Below are 20,007 nucleotides of genomic sequence, written 5' to 3' on the forward strand. Positions count from 1 at the left end.
GACACAATCTGTAAGTCATTTATCAAACATTTAAATGAGAAAGTTTTTGTGAGTGAGTGAGTTTCTCATGCCTGCTTTTACATCAGTTACATTTAAATGTAATATTTTCATCTCAGTTTATAATTGATTTACCATATAAATATCCATTTGGCAATTTACCATTGGCTTCAACTCCAAAGTAATATGACCCATCATGACTCTGATTGACATTATTAAGCGCACACTGCAGTTTTTCTGTGTAGCATTGCCAAATATTTCTCCTTTTAACAGTCTAGTGTCAGGCCATTCTCTCTTTGCGTCAGTGAGGTAAATGTTAAGTTGTTGATCAATATGAAATGTGCAGGGTATGAGCACACAGGACCCTTCTAGAGCTTCTACTCTCTGTGGCAGAATTAATCAAACGATATGTACAACAAACATCTACAGCACTTATTGCTCTTTGATTGCGTTCACATGAAAGTGCTTTCATGATAATTCAGCTTGTTAAACAGAGGAAAAAAATATGAGGAGGAACCTTATCAGTATTTCCATCATTTAAATACACTTTTCTTTCAGCTGTTTCAAAACAGTTTCAACTTTGATAGCTTGTCTTTAATTTGCCTCCCAACTTTTTTGTTGGGAAGCAATTATTTAGTCAATTAAAAGTGAATGAACAAATCACTTGATTCTTGATTTAACTACATTTTCAAATATATGAATATTTTGTATGTATTTTGTATTTATATATATATATATATATATATATATATATATATATATATATATATTCATACATAAATATATTCAGAACACATTATATTATGTAAACATTTTTTGGAATATGACAGCATTTAAAACATTTAAAATAGAAAAAAAGAATTAGGAAGAATTGATTTATGATTTATTTGTATGAATAGAAGTAACTGTAATCTGATTATGATCATGAGTGCTTGATTTGTAGAATAATTTACATGTACATGTAATCATTTACTACCCATCTCTGACATTTTAAAGATTAAAATAAGAGAAAGAAAACATGCATATCTTGAACGTTTCAAACAAAACTACTGTGTTTCATGTGTAAATGGCTTAACAGAGAAGAGAGATGAAGACAACAGAAATCCTGCTTCTAGACTGAATAGAGGAGCAACATGTTAGAGATTCACCACTTCCCTTTAGTCAGAATTTAGTGAGAAATCTATGCAAATCAGTATGAAGCATACTGAATATTCAACACATTTCTTTATATGTGTTAAATCACATTGAGAAAACTCAATCCAACACAAATGTCCCTTTATGAATCCTCATATGAAATGCATTTCTTCTTGATAAGATATGTCAACATTGTATTATGGTAATACTTCTTATGTTCTGAATTCTGTTTTACTGTTCATCTTAAATAAGTAAAGTAAATAGCCATCCAGTGTGTTTTTTTCCCAGGATACTGACAGAAGCTGAAAGCAGTAGGGATTTTATCAAATTACTGCTGTCTGTATGTAAGGTGTCTGTGTCTGCCATATACCTATATAGTAAGCGTCATACTTTAAAGATTTACATTTGTTAATTTGGCAGGCAATAAATATGACAAAGGCTATAGTCTACACACTTTCAGATAGAATGGGGTTAAAAATTAGGGAACTGTATCTACTTTGGACAACAAGCATATATAAATTAACATGGATGTTCCTTTAATGTTGTGTTACCTGTATGTGCTTTTTTTGACTCACAATGTGGCTTCAGCTGATAACTTGCATTTTATGAATCCTTAATGGGCAGAATTTATGTAAAAAATCTTTTTTACTGTTCTGCTGAAGAAAAAGTCATGTACATCTCGGATGACTTGCGTGTAAGTAAATGAATAGGAAATTTGTCTTTTAGGGTAAACTAAACATAACATAAAAACAGACGTTCCACAGAAGAAAGTCTATAGGTTTGTAATTGCCATTTTTGGATGAACAGTCTCTTCTGGTGCGCAAAAATTTGAAGGCTTTGGTTCAGTCTATCTTTTCAGCATCATCTGCGGTGACCAGCGGTTCCTTCTGTCTGTGGTGATGGCTCATGTTTCCATAAATCACGTCTTCTGATGCCGGTGAAGAAGTGTCTGTGATCTCTGCTGTCATGTCTTCTTCTTGTTTGGGCTCTGTGGTGTTCTCTGCGTCTGCAGCTTCTTCAGGACGGTGTCTGATCGTAGCGTATTCACTGGTCAGCGAGGCCATGCCCCTGATCTCTCCTGACGGCGCTTCAGTGTTTGAGAAATCGATGGAGGAATAATGAAGAGATTGTGGTTCACTCGGTGCGGTGGATGACAGCATGCCGTTATCGGCGTGAACAAACTGAATGTCATGATCCAGAGCAACGGCCTGATGGAGAACAAACAGCTAAATGAGTGAAGATCTGCTGAAGCACTGTCTGTAATGTTTTTGAGAAGGAATTACTCACTATTTGAGTCAGAATGAGTCCAGACGTGTCGTCTTGCCTGGATTCTGAAGGTTTTTCTTTCCTTCTTCTGAAAATCATAAAAAAAAAATGCTTATACAGAATAACAAAACCAGGTAAAATCTCCTTAGAACAATATGTTATCCAGCTGAAAATTTTCTTATCCCTCAAAGGGCATTTGTACCCACCGTTCATAGCAGAGCATCATGATGCACAAGATTATCATCACTGCCGCACCGACAGCGGCTCCGAGCAGCACTGACAGAGGATGGAAACCTGGAAAGCAGAGTTTTATTACTTAGAGTTTGGTCTTTCATAGTTTAGGAGATCTTGCTGCTATTTAACCATCTCAGATGTTTCTCAGGAGAAATAAAACAGACTCAAATGGGTCTCAAACAGTGCAGATGCTGTATAATGACTGTAGGCAAAAAGAGCTTGCCAGTCTGTTTAAAGTTACAGAGAGCTCAGAGTGTACTTATTTAAACAGGCCAGTGTCCGATGCCCTGTAGAAGGTGCACATGATAGGGGCCCAGTTTGCAAAGGAAGTAGAGTCACTGCTGGTCTTTCTCGTCCAGTGTTGCAGTGCTGTTAGTCCAGGAGAGGTCCTCTGTGTACTCTCCTGAAGTCAGCAACAGTCTCCTTCGTCTTCTTCAGAGTTGTCTCTGCATCTCCCAGCTAAGTGGCTTAGCTAGCTCCTGTAATTTGTCTCATCTGTGTTGTTAATGAGACCCACCAATAATAAGAATGGGGCTCAGCTTACATCCTTGGGGAGCCCCTGTGTTAGGTCTCCCAGTCAGGAAGTCCAGCAGCGAAGTCAATTTGTGAATGGGTTGTTGAGGAATGATTGTGTTGAATGCTTAACTGAAGTCTATAAACGGCACTCTGATATATATTTTTTTTGTCCAGATATGTGAGGGTTGAGTGGAGGGCAGTGACAATGGCTTTTTTGTTGTTTCCAGGGAAGAGGGGAGAAAAATATCAGCGTTTGAATGTAATAAGCACTTTTCTCTCACCCCGGTATCCGTCATACATGCAAGCTGTTCCGGTGGATGCCTCTGAGATATAGTGTCACAAGTTTGTTTATAGCAGCAAAGGAAGTAGTTTACTTACTTTATAAAAGGTCTCGTGTTCTGTTCAACAGAAACACCTGCTGACTGCAATGATGGAGCTTGGAATAGGTAAGACCATTTTTGTTTCAACTACAACTGGATTTATTGCAAAAAGGAAAGTCATATACACCTAGAATGCCTTGAGGGTGAGTAAAACAGACTAATTTTAATACTTTTTGCAGAAACAACTGCATGTTGTTTATAAAAATATTGTATACTAAAATTAAATGCAAAATTAAATTAAAGTACTTTTGACCCAGTTAAGAGCAACGTTTGAATTTCATAATAACCTGTATTATCGTTGAAATATGGTTAAAGTGTACTGCCACATGTAGGTCGGTAATCCAGAATATACTTTTCTATTGAAACTTGTCATGTATTTAAATATATGTAGTTACACATTGTAATGATGAAGTTGCAATTTAATACAATTAAAATATTTTAACTTTAAAAGTAATATTGGGACTTCCGGGTTGGACATCGACAAGATGGCAGCATAGAGCTCCCGATTAGTGCGATATTGAAAACTCCCTAAAATCATTAAACTAGTTATATAAGTAAGGTACATCATAAATATAAGAGGGGAGTAACATGGAAACTAGGTGCAAAACTAAGAAAGTCCCGCAACACGCGGAAAAACACGAAGATGAACCGGCGTGCTCTCCACCCGCCTCACAAACGAGAGGCCATGAGGGAGACTCGGCAAACCCTTCCGGAGAGACGGTTGACTTGAGTCTTATTCTTAGAGAATTAAGGGACTTCCGTCGAGATAATAAAACTCAACTTGAAGACATTAAAGCAGAAATTTCAAATACTAATGCCAGACTGGAAGAGGCGGAGAGTCGAATCACGACCGCAGAGGAGAGGATTCAAAACTCCGAAGAGGTGCTCACGGACATATTAAAGTTGTACAGCAGAATCGAAGAGAAACTCGTGGATGTTGAGGGTCGTTCCAGGCGAAATAACGTCAGAATATATGGAATACCCGAAGGTGCCGAAAAGGAATTCCCTACAATGGTTCCTTTCCTAGAGAAACTCCTGAGGGAAAACCTGAATTTACCTGACGGCATATCCCTTCAAATTGAGCGCGCTCATAGAGCGCTGGGTAAACCACCACCGACAGAAGCTAAACCACGATCAATAGTGGCTAACTTTCAAAGTTTCACAACCAAAGAACTGATACTTCGACAGGCCTGGCAGAAGAAAGGATTCTTCTGGCAAGGAAAACAGATCAGTTTTGATAATGATTACGCTCCTGAAGTGCTGCAGATGAGAAGAGAATACAGAGAGATACGTAAAGCTTTGAAAGACAAAGACGTGAAATTTCGAACACTGTATCCTGCCCGCTTAAAGGTGTTGTACGAGGACGGAGCGAAGATTTATAACACACTTGAGGAGGCATCGCAGGACATGTCAAGAAGAGGATTTCCAGTGCAGCCGATCAACCCCCCAAATACCCTTATGGAGCAGGTTCAACGATTGTCATGGCAAAGGAATACCAGAAGCTCGGGCAAACAACAGAGAAGACCACCGTCATTCAAGGAGAAGCTGCAGACCTTTCGAAGAAACGACACGGGTTCATCGACTTAAGTTATATGTACGGACACGTTCGTTAGAGGGATGCTGCGCGTCGTCTTCAAGCTCTCGAAATCTGGCGAAGGTATTTCATATTAAAAAAGGAAGAGAGACATAATGTCAGTAGTAATCCTAGTTTGAGCAGATTGTAGTTTTGAACAATCGGGACATGTGGTATGATTAGCTCAAATTTTTTTTTTTCTTTATTATTATTTATTTTACTGCCATGCACAAGGGCCCCTTCTATAGACCTATGAAGAGGGGATTTCCCTTGGAGCCTCCAAGAGACGGCTCGACTAAAGTCTGGATAATGACTTCAGTTTTGGAAGTTAACTTTACATTGTTCACCTTATGTAACCTTTTTGTTTTTTTAGCTGTTAACTTGTTCCTCCATTGTGTTTCGTTTAAGGGGAAGCTGTGTGTTAGGATACATGTGCAAAAATTGTTCTATAATTTAAGTGTAAAGCATGAGAATTGCTTCTTATAATGTCAATGGCGTACTAAGTCCAGTTAAAAGAGGGAAAATTTTGTCCAAGCTAAAGAAGGCAGGAGCGGAAGTTATATTCCTACAAGAAACCCACCTAAACGATACGGAACACTTAAAATTGAACAAATTGGGGTTTAAAGCAGTATATTTCTCGTCTTACAAATCTACACGTAAAAGAGGTGTGGTCATACTTATACACAAAAAAGTGAATTATGAACATATATCTGAGATAAAAGACAAAGAGGGAAGATTTATAATGATAATGGGGAAAATCGAGGGAAATTTAGCTAGTTTTCTGAATGTCTATGCCCCTCCGGGCTCTGAGTGGAATTTTTATCGTGAAGTATTTGATCTAGCAGTTTCTAAAGCTCAAGGAGTTCTGATATGTGGAGGGGATTTTAACATACGTTTAAACCATAAATTGGACAGTTCTAGAAGTACCAGGGAATCAAAGTCTTTAATTAAAAAGATAGATGGCTTGTTCAAAGAAATAGGAATTATAGATGCATGGAGAGAACTAAATCCTAAAGCTCGGGATTATACCCATTATTCTCACCCTCATATGACATATTCTAGAATAGATTATTTTTTCATTTTTAAGAAAGATCTGCATCTGATTGAGCAGTGTGAATTGGGAACGATAGACATATCTGACCACAGTCCTATTTATATATCTATGGGCCTGGATAGAAAATCTAGATCTACAATATGGAGAATGAATTCAGATATCCTAAACAATCCCCAAATTAAACAAAATTTAGAAAACGAGATTAAAATCTATTTAGAGATAAATGATAATGAGGAGGTAACACCATCAATACTTTGGGATGCGATGAAAGCAGTTCTAAGAGGTAAAATCATTGCATTGACATCTAATTTGAAGAAACTCAGAAGGCAGAAATTGCAAGATCTTGAAATTAAACTCAAAAGATTGCAGGAAGAACATAGGGCCACAATGAATCATAAGGTGAAGCAAGACATTAGAAAAATAGTTAAAGAAATAGATGAAATATATTCTAAAGAAATACAAAAGAAACTTCTGTTCTTTAAACAAAGTTATTATGAAGTAGGGGGGAAATCTTTAAAATTGCTATCATACAGATTAAGAAAACAACAAGCGGATAGAGCCATCAATAAAATTAGAAATACTCGGACAGGGGAGATATATTGTAAATTAGAGCAAATTCAAAAGAGTTTTGAGAAATTCTATAAAACTCTCTCTTTATTCACAACCTAAAAATAATAACGATTTACAAATAAACGCATTTCTAGATTCACTAGAGTTACCTACTGTGTATCAGAGGAACAAAATAAATTATTATTAGCGGAAATTAGTATGGAAGAATTGAAAATAGCTGTAACAAGATTAAAGACAGGTAAATCCCCAGGAGCAGACGGTTATTCTGCATGGAATGGTACAAAACGATGTTTGACCACTTGGCCCTGTCCTTTACTAAAGGCATTAAATTGGGTAGTACAAAAAGGGAAATCTTACCATCATGGAGGAAGCAATAATTTCAGTTATACCAAAGGAGGGAAAAGATAGATTGGAATGTGGCAATTATCGACCAATTAGTGTTCTAAATGTTGACTACAAATTGTTTACCTCGATTTTAGCTAGGAGACTAGAAAAGATTCTTCCAGATCTCATTAATTTGGACCAAACAGGCTTCATCTGCCAAAGGCAAGCAACAGACAATATCAGAAGAACTCTGCATATACATAGTTTTATTTCAAATCATAAAGTGGAAGCTGCTTTTTTGAGTTTAGATGCAGAGAAAGCCTTCGACTCGGTGAGATGGGGTTTCCTATACAAAGTATTAGAAAAATTTGGATTTCATAAAAAAGTTATAGAAATAATTGAGACTCTATATGACAAACCATATGCAAGAATTAAAATCAATGGAAATGTATCTGACCTTTTAATTTAGAGCGGGGCACAAGACAAGGATGCCCCATCTCACCACTACTTTTTGCCTTGTTCATCGAACCTTTAAGCCAATGGATAAGACAAAACCATGCAATTAAAGGGATAGACATGGGCTTTGGAGAGCATAAATTAGCTCTCTTTGCGGATGATATACTGATTTATATGAGCCAACCTACAAGGTCACTGCCTATTTTATTCAACTTTCTTAAGGGGGGTAAGCTAAATATCTGGTTATAAACTTAATGTCACAAAACTCAAGTTTTAAAATTTAATTATAACCCACCTAGGCAAATTAAAGAGGAATTTGATCTAAAATGGGACACAAAGTCAATTAAGTATTTAGGAGTAAATATACTGGGTGATCTTTCTAAATTGTTTGATTTAAATTACAATCCCCTTCTTAAAAAATTAAATCAGATCTACTCCGTTGGAACCTTATTCCACTCTACGGTTTAAGTTCAAGAGTTGATTCTGTAAGGATGATAATTTTACCAAAACTTTTATATTTATTTCAAACGCTCCCAATAGAAGTAATTCAAATCAGAAGTTTATGGAATGGCATAAACTAATATCTAGATTTCTTTGGCAGGGTAAAAAACCAAGAGTAAGGTTTAAAACATTACAATTAAGTAAGGAAACTGGTGGGCTAGGTCTCCCATGCCTTCAAAAGTACTATTTTGCCGCTCAGTTAAGGCCACTTGTCTGTTGGTGTAGCCCAACATACTCAGCTAAATGGATTGAAATAGAAAAAGGGTTGATTGAAGAGTTTCCATTACCAGCTCTGGTTATGGATAACAAATTAAGAACTAGAATTACTACGAAACAAACCCATGGATTAATTTACCATTTAAAATCTGGCATCAAATTAAAAAAATGGGCAATTTGGAGGATGCAATGAGAATATTAAGATGGTGTGCATATGACACTGATTTTATTCCGAATAGAATAGATGACCGTTTCAGAACATGGGTTAAGCTTAGGTATTACAAATTATTATGTATTTTTAACAAGGGTAAAATCCAAAGCTTTGAATCACTAAAGGAAAAGTATGGTCTTAACCAAAGTGATTTCTACAGATATCTTCAAGTAAGACATTATATTGAATGTAATATTAAATCAGAAATATTGAAGGCAGCAGAGACAGGAATAATAAAGGTGATCTTGTCAGTGTCTAAAGCTCATCCATGCAATAAGATTATTTCTAAATTATATAATGGATTCCTGCAAATTTTAGATGAGAACACATTATATGTCAGAGACAAATGGAAAACAGAAGGAAACCTGAATATTTCAGAGGATAACTGGCGGCAAATTTGTAAATCACAATGGGAATCTACAAGTTCAGCAACATGGAGAGAATTCTGTTGGAAGAATGTTATTCGTTTTTTTATTACACCTATCCAGAAACTTCATAGAGGAGATAGTACTGATTGTTGGAGACTATGTGGGGAGAGGCGAGCTAGCCACTATCATATATTTTTGGGCATGTCAAAAACTAACTCCTTACTGGCAAGAGATTAAAAACAATTTAGAAGCGGTTTTTGAAATAGAGATAGATTTTAATTGTGAATCTTTGTATTTTGGTAATATTACTTTAAAAGGGGGAACCAATAAGGATAAAAAGCTGTTGTTAATTCTGTTGGCAGCCAGTAAAAAAGGAATTACTAGAAAATGGTTAAAACCAGAACCACCTACAGTGGTAGAATGGATTGATATAGTGCATAATATATATGTCATGGAAAAATTATCGTTCTCAATAAAAACTCAAACAGAATTTTTTTTTCAGATTTGGTGCAAATGGATGGACTACATTAATCCAATACGCCCAGACTTTTCGTAATTGTAATTGAACTTTGCTTTTTTAACAAATTACCTGAATAAGCCACACACTAGAGCTCCCCATGTTCTGTTGTATATAGTTAAGTGGAAAATACATCACATTTGCAATATTTGAGAAATTATTATATTTTTATTTCTAAGGTCCAGGGGCATACTCTGTATCTGTATTTCAAACTATTATTTTTACGTCAGTGAAATTGTATGTCTGTTGAATTGTCTTTGAATCTGTATGTATTTTCTATCTGAAAAGAAAAATAAAAATTATAAAAAAAAAAAGTAATATTGATTTAATGCTTGTTTACTATCATTAGTTTTGCAGCCCTAATATATATAGTTCAGTTAAAGTTTATTTTTGCTTCATATTTACTTAACTATAACCTTATATAGAACATCACAATTATAGCATGTGTTGTAGTATGTTAGACTCACTTGTTTCTTGTGTTGATGAGATGGGCTGAAACTGTTGACTTGCGCTGCCGTAAACGTTTGAGCTGAAACACTGCAGGACGTCTGTGTCTGAGAGGGACTGACGGAGGGTCAGGACGCTCTTCACTCCTGTGCTTCCTAACTTCTCCTCACTGATGGGTGTTTCTGTAGAGTTAGTGAGCGCATGTCCAGACAGACGCCACTCTAGTGTAGGGCAGGGATTCCCATGAGCCTCACAGACACACGACATTACACTGTTTCTGCTACAAGAGCTGTTGACTTTGGGCATAACTGAAAGAGAGAATATGATTTTTTTTAAGATAAACATGGACATCTAACAGGACATTTTTATGTATTCAAATGTTTTTGTATTTATCATTTGTAATGATTAAGGTAAATTTAGTATATTTAAAATATATGAATCTTAAAATTAATACTGAATAGTGTTTTATTACTTTGAATCAGTTTTTATTCTTTATATTTTAAATTTAAGTCAATTTTTTTGTAATTTGTTTTTGCAAAAAGTAGTTTAATTTTAAATGATCTTTAAAGTGTCAAATGGTCTCCACAATGTAAAAAAAATGCTAGTAATTTTAATGATTAAATAAAAAAATGCAACATTAAAACCACGTTAACTGGTTAAAAAGCACGTTCCCTTACTATATAAGGTGAAAATACATTTATTACCAAAAACAGCTGAGTGTTAATAGAGTGTTGATGTAGAAAAGAGGAACAATATATTTATTTACTTTTTGGTTAGTCAAAAAAGCATCTAATGCTGTTGGTTGCCAGTGCTGCACCCATTTCCCTGCTTTTCTAGCAAGCAGTCTATGTATAACTGACTGTATACCATCAGTTATTGTGTAATGCACATACCATATAAAGTATTACACCATATGCTTATAGCATGCTGTGTAGTGTAGTTTATATGATACCATTGTCTTGGACTTAAGCAATATGTCAATTTATTGTGTCATATTTTGACTATATGAAAGAATATACTTTTGTTTCATAATTTTCTTGTAAATTTGCAACTTGTTCATGTTTATTTGCATTTATTTTCACTGTAACTAGTGCACCGAACATTAAATTAATCTAGAATATTGTTACTATATGTGTTTATGCAGTTATTGCTTGTTCACAGTATTTATATTATCAGGGATCAAGTCCATAAAATTAAATTTAAATTTAATTTGAGTTCTGTCTTTGTACTCACACTGAACATCAAGTTGGACTGTTGCATTGCATTGGCCATGCTGGTTTTGAGCATTACAGCCATACCATGCGTTGTGTGAAGGGTTTGTCACAGTGTAGGTGTGATTATATCCAGTTTGGAGGAACTCAAATTGAGATCCAGTCTCTCTGTACCAGGTGTAGTTGAGCTCTGCTGGGTTTGAATCAGTCCTGCAGTTCAGAGTCACTGGTTTGCCCTCCATCACTGAGCTGGAGGGAAACGCCGACAGTGATGTGTTTTTTGGAGCATCTGCATAAAAAAAAGTGAATGTACAATGTGTGGTTTACAAATTTCAGGTGCAGACAAAATGCCACATCTGTATTTTGCCCATTACTTTAAACATTTGGAATTGAGACGTGCTGGAGCATCTGAACTGGATCTCCAGAAGATTACCTGTGTATGCCTAGAAGATTAACAAGTAGATTAACAAGTACTTACACTGGATGCCCAGCAATTGACCAAGTATTCACACTAGATGTCCATACGATTATTAAGTACTTGCATCTAGTAGACTGCATAAGTACTCACACTGGATTCCCAGACAACTATCAAGTACTTATAATTGCATTATATATTAACAATTAATTAAGACTTTTAGTACTCACACTGGACGTCCAGCAGCACTGATGTGTTGTGAGATCCGTGTTTGTTGTCAGCTCTACAGTAGTATAGTCCTCTGTCTGTAGGGTCAGGGTTGTTGAGGGTCAGGTTTGGTCCGGTCTGAACTGGATTCAGGAGTTCTTCAGGGTCTCTGTACCAGGTGTAGTTCACTGCTGGGTTTGCATCACTGCTGCAGATCAGAGTCACTGAACGACCCTCCAGAACTAAACCAGCTGGGTTTATCCTCACTGATGTGTTTGTAGGAGCATCTGATGAAAAAAACTATTTATTTAGATTTGGAATATTTAGATTGGTTTCTATCTAGCTCATCAAAAACAAAATATGTGGTTTAACAGTTAAAAAAGTTTAAACCTCTCTATATTATAAGTGTCAGATGTAGGCAATGTGTTAATGTATGTGTGCAATCATCTACTGAAGACCACAACACTTACAAAACACCATAGTCTGTATTTTACCCATCAACTGTTCACTTCACACTGTTTGTAGTTTAGTTTAAGTAATCAGATGCAAAATTCAATTTAAAAATATATATAAATATTTGTACCACTGTGTTGATCCAATGTTTTTATCCCTATGAATAATACCCTCTTTCTCGAATCAAGCCATTCTCATTCTTCTCTAAAATGTGTTCTTCGACAGCTGATCATTAATCACTCTTCTAGCTTTACATGAAATATTACTAATGCTATAAAGTATAGAAAATATCTATATTAGCAATACTCACACTGGACGTCCAGCAGCACTGATGTGTTCTGAGATCCGTGTTTGTTGTCAGCTCTACAGTAGTATAGTCCTCTGTCTGTAGGGTCAGGGTTGTTGAGGGTCAGGTTTGGTCCGGTCTGAACTGGATTCAGGAGTTCTTCAGGTCTCTGTACCAGGTGTAGTTCACTGCTGGGTTTGCATCACTGCTGCAGATCAGAGTCACTGAACGACCCTCCAGAACTAAACCAGCTGGGTTTATCCTCACTGATGTGTTTGTAGGAGCATCTGATGAAAAAAACTATTTATTTAGATTTGCAATATTTAGATTGCTTTCTATCCAGCTCATCACTGACCATCAATGTCAATCATCAATGTGTGCAATCATCTACTGAAGACCACAACACTTACAAAACACCATAGTCTGTATTTTACCCATCAGCTGTTCACTTCACACTGTGTGTAGTTTAGTGAGCTGTCGAGCGGTCAATGCTCCTTCATGGTTTCAACGCCCAGAGGTGGACTGTATTGAAGTCTTTACTTGAGTATTGTACTTAAGAACATTTTTCGAGTATCTATGCTGTACTTGAAAATAAATTTTTCTAGAAACCTATGACTTTGACTTACAGACAAATTATACTTTTCATATTTCTATTAAGGTTGTTGAAGTAAAAAGTTGTTACTTTTTTAGCAGCTTTGGAAGTCAGTGGGTGATTTCTTTCTTCTCTAAAATGTGTTCTTCGACAGCTGATCATTAATCACTCTTCTAGCTTTATGTCACCAAGCCAGCAGAGGGAGCCCTGACCTCTGGGTGATCTGCATTCACTCCCTCTGCGACAACTTCCTGTCTGAGGACTATAAATTCAGTAGCAGGCCCCTCACCTGCAGGTTGCATTGTTCGCCTGTTCTATTGTTGTTTCCGAGTTTCCTTGTGTTTTCCTAGTTGTAGATTCTTTGGTTTTGACCCTGCCTGTCTTTAGATTCTGTGATTGTTTGCTGCCTGACCTGACCACCGCCTGTCTCTGATACTCCTGTTTGCCCTGTTTGACGCCTGCCTGTTTGACCATGCCTTCCTTTAATAAAAGCCTGCAAATGGATCCGCACGCCTCAGACCCCTCAATCGTGACAGAATGCAACCTTACACCAGGATCCAGCGGCTTTTCATCTGATCCATGGCCAGGTAGGACCCTCGCTAGACGTTTATTGGCCCTCAAGCAAGGCACCCGATCAATTGAGGATTATACTCAAGAGTTTCTGGACATGGCTTACCTCTCTGACATACCCGACTGTTTATTGATTGAGTTGTATCATGAGGGAGTAAATCAGCCACTCAAGACAAAACTTGTTCGTGAGGGTCCACGTGAGTCACTTGCTCAGTTTATTGAGTTCGGTTTAGTGACTGTGGGGTCAGCTTTCACGTTGGGTGTTGAGGAGGAAAAGGACACCGCATCAAATCCAGTAATGGCCGCCTTCCCCGAGCCGCTGCCCAAGATGGCCGCCTTCCCCGAGCCGCTGCCCAAGATGGCCGCCGCCTGCCCAGAGCCGCTTCCCAAGATGGTCGCCTGCCCTGCAAAGCCTCCAGTGCGGCGCCTTGCAAAGCCTCCAGTGCCGGCGCCTCGTGCAAAGCCTCCAGTGCCGGCGCCTCGTGCAAAGCCTCCAGTCCCGGCGCCTCGTGCAAAGCCTCCAGTGCCCGCGCCTCGTGCAAAGCCTCCAGTGCCCGCGCCTTGTGCGCCCCGTCCAGTGCCTGCGCCTCGTGCGCCCCGTCCAGTGCCCGCGGTTCGTGCGCCCCGTCCAGTGCCCACGCCTCGTGCGCCACCTCAAGTTATCCCACCCTCCCACCCTTGCCACATGTCGACGATGGATCACAGCAGCCCTCATCCTCTGCCCTCCACCTGGAGCTCGCCATGGGTCTGCCAGTCTCCATCGCCGCCGTGGGTGAAGGATCCCTCGCTTCATCATCCCGCCTCCGAGTCCCAGACTCCACCTCGGCTTGTAGACCCATCGGCTCCACCTGGGCTTCTAGCTCCCTCCTCTCCACCGTCCTCCGTCTATCCACCAGCTTCACCAGGCTCCATCGTCCCTCCGGCTACGCCTTGGTCAGTCGTCGACCATCCGTCGCCTCAGGATTCCACTCCTCCAGCTTCGCCTCGTCCCTCCATCCCTCCGGCTCTGTCAGGCTCCTCCCTCCCCCCGGCTCCACATCAGTCCTCTGTCACTCTGTCTCCGCCGCGTCCTTCTCATCCCCCGTCTCCGCATCAGTTGCCAAAGCCTGCGGTGTTGTCTGGGACCTCCAGCGCCTCTGCATCACCCTGGCTCCGCGACCACCTGCTCCGCCGCCATCAGTCGGTCCCATGGAGTTGATGGCCACTACCTCTCCATGGCTCCTCCCTCCGTCGGCTCCACCACTGACCTTCATGGCTGGGCTCTGGATCGCCTCCCGCTCCGGACTCCTCCCGTCTTCTCCCTGGCTCCTCCCTCCGTCTCTTCCGCCCTGGACTCCGTTTGCTGACTCCCTCCCGGAAGCCCCTCTCAAGCTCCCAGTTTTGTTTTATTTTGTTTGTTTTGTGGAGCGCCAGGAGTCGCTCCTAGGAGGGGGGCTATGTCACCAAGCCAGCAGAGGGAGCCCTGACCTCTGGGTGATCTGCATTCACTCCCTCTGCGACAACTTCCTGTCTGAGGACTATAAATTCAGTAGCAGGCCCCTCACCTGCAGGTTGCATTGTTCGCCTGTTCTATTGTTGTTTCCGAGTTTCCTTGTGTTTTCCTAGTTGTAGATTCTTTGGTTTTGACCCTGCCTGTCTTTAGATTCTGTGATTGTTTGCTGCCTGACCTGACCACCGCCTGTCTCTGGATTTTGTGTTTGCCTCATCTCTGATACTCCTGTTTGCCCTGTTTGACCATGCCTTCCTTTAATAAAAGCCTGCAAATGGATCCGCACGCCTCAGACCCCTCAATCGTGACACTTTACATGAAATATTACTAATGGTATAGAAGTATATAAAATATCTATATTAGCAATACTCACACTGGACGTCCAGCAGCACTGATGTGTTCTGAGATCCGTGTTTGTTGTCAGCTCTACAGTAGTATAGTCCTCTGTCTGTAGGGTCAGGGTTGTTGAGGGTCAGGTTTGGTCCGGTCTGAACTGGATTCAGGAGTTCTTCAGGGTCTCTGTACCAGGTGTAGTTCACTGCTGGGTTTGCATCACTGCTGCAGATCAGAGTCACTGAACGACCCTCCAGAACTAAACCAGCTGGGTTTATCCTCACTGATGTGTTTGTAGGAGCATCTGATGAAAAAAACTATTTATTTAGATTTGTTTCTATCCAGCTCATCACTGACCATCAATGTCAATCATCAATGTGTGCAATCATCTACTGAAGACCACAACACTTACAAAACACCATAGTCTGTATTTTACCCATCAGCTGTTCACTTCACACTGTGTGTAGTTTAGTGAGCTGTCGAGCGGTCAATGCTCCTTCATGGTTTCAACGCCCAGAGGTGGACTGTATTGAAGTCTTTACTTGAGTATTGTACTTAAGCACATTTTTCGAGTATCTATGCTGTACTTGAATATTAATTTGTCTAGAACCCTATGACTTTGACTTACAGACAAATTATACTTTTCATATTTCTATTAAGGTTGTTGAAGTAAAAAGTTGTTACTTTTTTAGCAGCTTTGGAAGTCAGTGGGTGATTTCTTTCTTCTCTAAAATGTCTTCTTCGACAGCTGAACATTAATCACTCTTCTAGCTTTACATGAAATATTACTAATGGTATAAAGTATATAAAATATCTATATTAGCAATACTCACACTGGACGTCCAGCAGCACTGATGTGTTGTGAGATCCGTGTTTGTTGTCAGCTCTACAGTAGTATAGTCCTCTGTCTGTAGGGTCAGGGTTGTTGAGGGTCAGGTTTGGTCCGGTCTGAACTGGATTCAGGAGTTCTTCAGGGTCTCTGTACCAGGTGTAGTTCACTGCTGGGTTTGCATCACTGCTGCAGATCAGAGTCACTGAACGACCCTCCAGAACTAAACCAGCTGGGTTTATCCTCACTGATGTGTTTGTAGGAGCATCTGAAAAGCATTGAAAATCATGAGTCACAGCACTAGTTACAGATGAAAAGTCAGAATGGATTGATGTAGTTCCTGTCTTACACTGAACTCGTATCATACGGGAGCGCTGTGTTGTTATATTCCTCTGTAGCTGGTGTGTTGCGGTGCAGGTGAAAGTGACTTTGTGAAGACGGTGAGAAACAGTGAAGTTCAGATCAGAGACGAGCTCTGATTGGCTCTGATACTGCTGTCCTGTGATGTTCTCATTGAGAGACGAGGTCCACGTGAGAGATGGAGGACGAGACGGACAGAAGATCTTAGTAGAGCAGCGCAGACTCAATGAACTTTCCTCCATCACCTCCTCCATCTTCATCACCTCCTGCTGATCCTTAAAGACACTCAATGTGGGTTTGGGTGGAGATCCTGAAAAACACATAGAGATGTTACAAGATATAGATTAATATATCCTAAAATGAAGGGATGTATTGTTCAGTAGTAGATTTATTTTAATTTGTGTGAACAATATGAAACTCACCTGAGACGACAATTTGTAAGAGTGGATTATTTATGAAGCTATACCTCAGTTTATCATCTTCAAGTCTGAAGTAATATGATCCATTATGATTCTGATTGACATTATCGAAGCGTGTGCTGCAGTTTTTCTGTGTAGCAGTGCCTAATATTTCTCCTTTGAACAGTTTAGTGTCAGGGCTGCTGGAGTCAAACACTACAGAGTAAGGGTTTCCTTTATACCATATTCTCTTTGCTCTATCTGTGAGATCATTTTCATTTTTTTTATCAACATCAAATGTGCAGGGAATGAAAACACAGGATCCTTGTAGAGCTTCTACTTTCTTTGGCAGATTGATACTGAACTCACAAAAAACACCTAAAACAAACAGAAGGAAGTAATAATAATAATACAAATTAATATAGAGAATGTACTTCTGTGGTGCATATCTCTTCAATCTAACGAAGGTTAAATAAAAGTGCTATCATAATAATACAGCGGCTTGTTAAAAAAAAAAAAAAAAAAGAAGTAAATCTGTAGACCTTGTATCAGAGATCCAGTGAGGAGGAACGTCACCAGTGTTTCCATGATTTACATTCACCTTACAGCAGAACAAACAAATAAAAACATATAAGAATGAGTTCCTTCTTCTCACTATTGAATGCATGGCTCTTTTGTTGGCAGTAACTCCTAAAACTACATTTCTTTCTTTAAATTAAAAGATCTTGAACATGTTTAAAAATGTAGCATTTCAAAATCTCCTATGTCTAAATGACTTACCAGAGAAGAGACAGAAATCCTCTCAGAGCTCAAGCTGATGCTTCTACAGCGAATGAAGAGGGAACTGAGTTTGAAAACGACACAGTTCAGCTCATATTAGAGGTTTCCCACTTCTCCTTCCAAACTCAGTGACAGCATCCTGACTGAGAAATCCATGCAAGTCAATACAAAGCTGAATCAATGTTCAATACCTTACTTTATATCCAGGGTTTATGCTGATATAGAAATTATTCTCAACTTCCAATATTATTTTTGAATCATATTTAAGACACTAAGATGTACGGGAGATGAGGAAACATTTGCATTTTTATTTCTTCTAAACTTTTTTGGTATATTTTATCATGATAATGTATTACTGGCTGGCAATACTTTGCGTGCTCTGTATTGTTTTACAGTTTACTTCAAATGCAGAATGTGGAAAAAAAGGAAATTAAAAAATTCCAGACAGTTGAATTCTTACCCAAAGTACTGACCGATGCTGAAAGCAGAAGAGATTTTTTCAGAATACTGTAGAGTCAGCAAAACAAGCTGCTCATGTGGTGAACATGTACTTAGCTATAATAGGGATGAGCTTTATGTAATAGCAATCTAAAAGCTGTCCATACTTGTCCAAATAAAAAGATTGAAAAGATTTCCCAGCAGGTTCAGGTGATATAGACCTATTATGATTCATCATTAAATTAATATGAAATTGTTGCTGTATGGTTAAACATGGTTCAATAAACGCTGATTATGTTTTGCCACGTGGTCATTTGCAATATCTTGTATTAAACACAATGCAATACAAAACCAAATTAAATGTTTTAAAAAACACAGCATCATAAAAAAACCCATAAATATTACAAACAAAGGGTCTTCTAATTAAACTTTTCAAATAAACTAAATAATCTTCTTCCACTATAAAACCCTACATCGAGGTCTTCTAATAACACTTCCAATAAACAAAAAAATCTTCTTTAACTCTGTAATTCTTAAAGATTTGCAATATAACCACAATTCTATTTGGAAAATGAGAAAACAATGGCTTTGTTTTAAAATTTAATGTGTGTCCTCCATTATTATACTGAAGGTTAGATCTCTTTTAGTGATTTTAAAAATATCTCATTTTAAACCATTCATTAAAGTAAGTTCAAAAGGCTCTTGTGGTTAAACAATTCAAACAAAAAAAGATTGTCGTATTATTTTATTTTTTAGAATTATCTGAAGGTCTTGGGTTGAAAGTGAAGCGGCTTCTGCCTCCTAGTGGAGCAAACAGAAAGCTGCACTTCCATATTACAACAAGTAACACTAGTATATTAATAACACTCAGCACCAGGGGACACCAAAGTGTTTTTATGTGCAGTAGAGATGATTTTAATAAGACTATATGAATGAAAATAAATCAAACACATTTAACCATACCTATTGTTTAAATCACTTCCTACAAAACTAAAGCCATCTTTTAGATTTCATTATTTTCCCATATAAAATATGCAAACTTAGATAATCAAGACTCAATTCACTTTTGGTCAGACAATGCATCCTGTTTTATTCGTTTAAAACATACAAGGACATTATCTACTTTGAACAAACACCCAATATAAATCAAAGTGCACAAGGATTTCTGTAAGGGGTGTTTTTTAGTGTAAGTTGATAATATGTGACCCTTTCAGCTCTAATCGTGATATTCGCATGTTACTCACATGCTTTTTTTGCTAAGTTCACCATTAGTTTCACTACATAAAAAATGACAACATACGCATTTATGGATTATAAAACATCTGATAGGGATCGAAATGATCGAAAAAAGCAGCGCGTCCGTCACTCAAATGCCTCCGTGTGAAACCAAAGACACAAAAAGTGTCCCTTGTGCACAAATGCGTTCTGTCTTTTGAAGTTAATAATTTTCTAAAACGGTACAGAGTTGTTTGTTTAAACAGCGAGATGAAAAGCTAGTGACAGAAAAACATATTCTATGACTTGACGTACAGTCTACCAAATGTAAAAATACCTACCATTATACAGTCAAAAAACTACGCGCAAACCAGAAGTCGAACTATAAAGTCAGATATTATTACAAAAGCGGAACCAAGAAAACATCAAGTGCAACCACAAAGGTTTATGCAATGCCTGACAGCGTATACCCCAAAAACCCTCTTCCGACCCCACCTACTCTCTCGAGTTCAGACTGGCAGAGAAACTTCACGCAGTTCGCTCTTTCGCTTTCTCTGATTTCTTTAAGGCGTAATTTAGCTTTTCTGTAGCTCATCTCTGCTGTATAGACTTCGATTTGTGTCTGTTACATGTCGCGTTGATTTCTGAGGAGTTTGTGAAGGTTTAA

At 38.4% G+C, this 20,007-nt stretch overlaps 1 protein-coding gene across 1 annotated transcript; it reads right to left on the minus strand.

The window, feature by feature from the left end:
• Positions 1-1,288: 1,288 nt before the first annotated feature.
• LOC122348911 (myelin-associated glycoprotein-like) lies at positions 1,289-17,495 on the minus strand. Its single transcript, XM_043244796.1, has 12 exons — positions 17,450-17,495; positions 16,932-17,123; positions 16,499-16,819; positions 16,154-16,417; positions 15,363-15,624; positions 12,361-12,527; positions 11,621-11,884; positions 10,998-11,264; positions 9,785-10,072; positions 2,604-2,691; positions 2,419-2,485; positions 1,289-2,339 (listed from the first exon to the last, which is right to left on the minus strand). The coding sequence occupies exons 1-12, from the start codon at positions 17,493-17,495 to the stop codon at positions 1,974-1,976; spliced, it is 2,592 nt and encodes an 863-aa protein (XP_043100731.1). The 3' UTR covers positions 1,289-1,973.
• Positions 17,496-20,007: the final 2,512 nt, after the last annotated feature.

This window comes from Puntigrus tetrazona, chromosome 7 (assembly GCF_018831695.1).
Source record: "Puntigrus tetrazona isolate hp1 chromosome 7, ASM1883169v1, whole genome shotgun sequence".
Classification (NCBI taxonomy): Eukaryota; Metazoa; Chordata; class Actinopteri; order Cypriniformes; family Cyprinidae; genus Puntigrus; species Puntigrus tetrazona.

Coding starts and splice junctions, on each gene's coding strand:
- LOC122348911 (XM_043244796.1), bottom strand. CDS start 17,495: ATGGAAACACTGGTGACGTTCCTCCTCACTGGATCTCTGATACAAG. Junction 11,265..11,620: donor AGTGCTGCTGGACGTCCAGT/GTGAGTACTAAA, acceptor TTTTTTATGCAG/ATGCTCCAAAAAACACATCA. Junction 10,073..10,997: donor AGTCCAACTTGATGTTCAGT/GTGAGTACAAAG, acceptor TCTCTCTTTCAG/TTATGCCCAAAGTCAACAGC.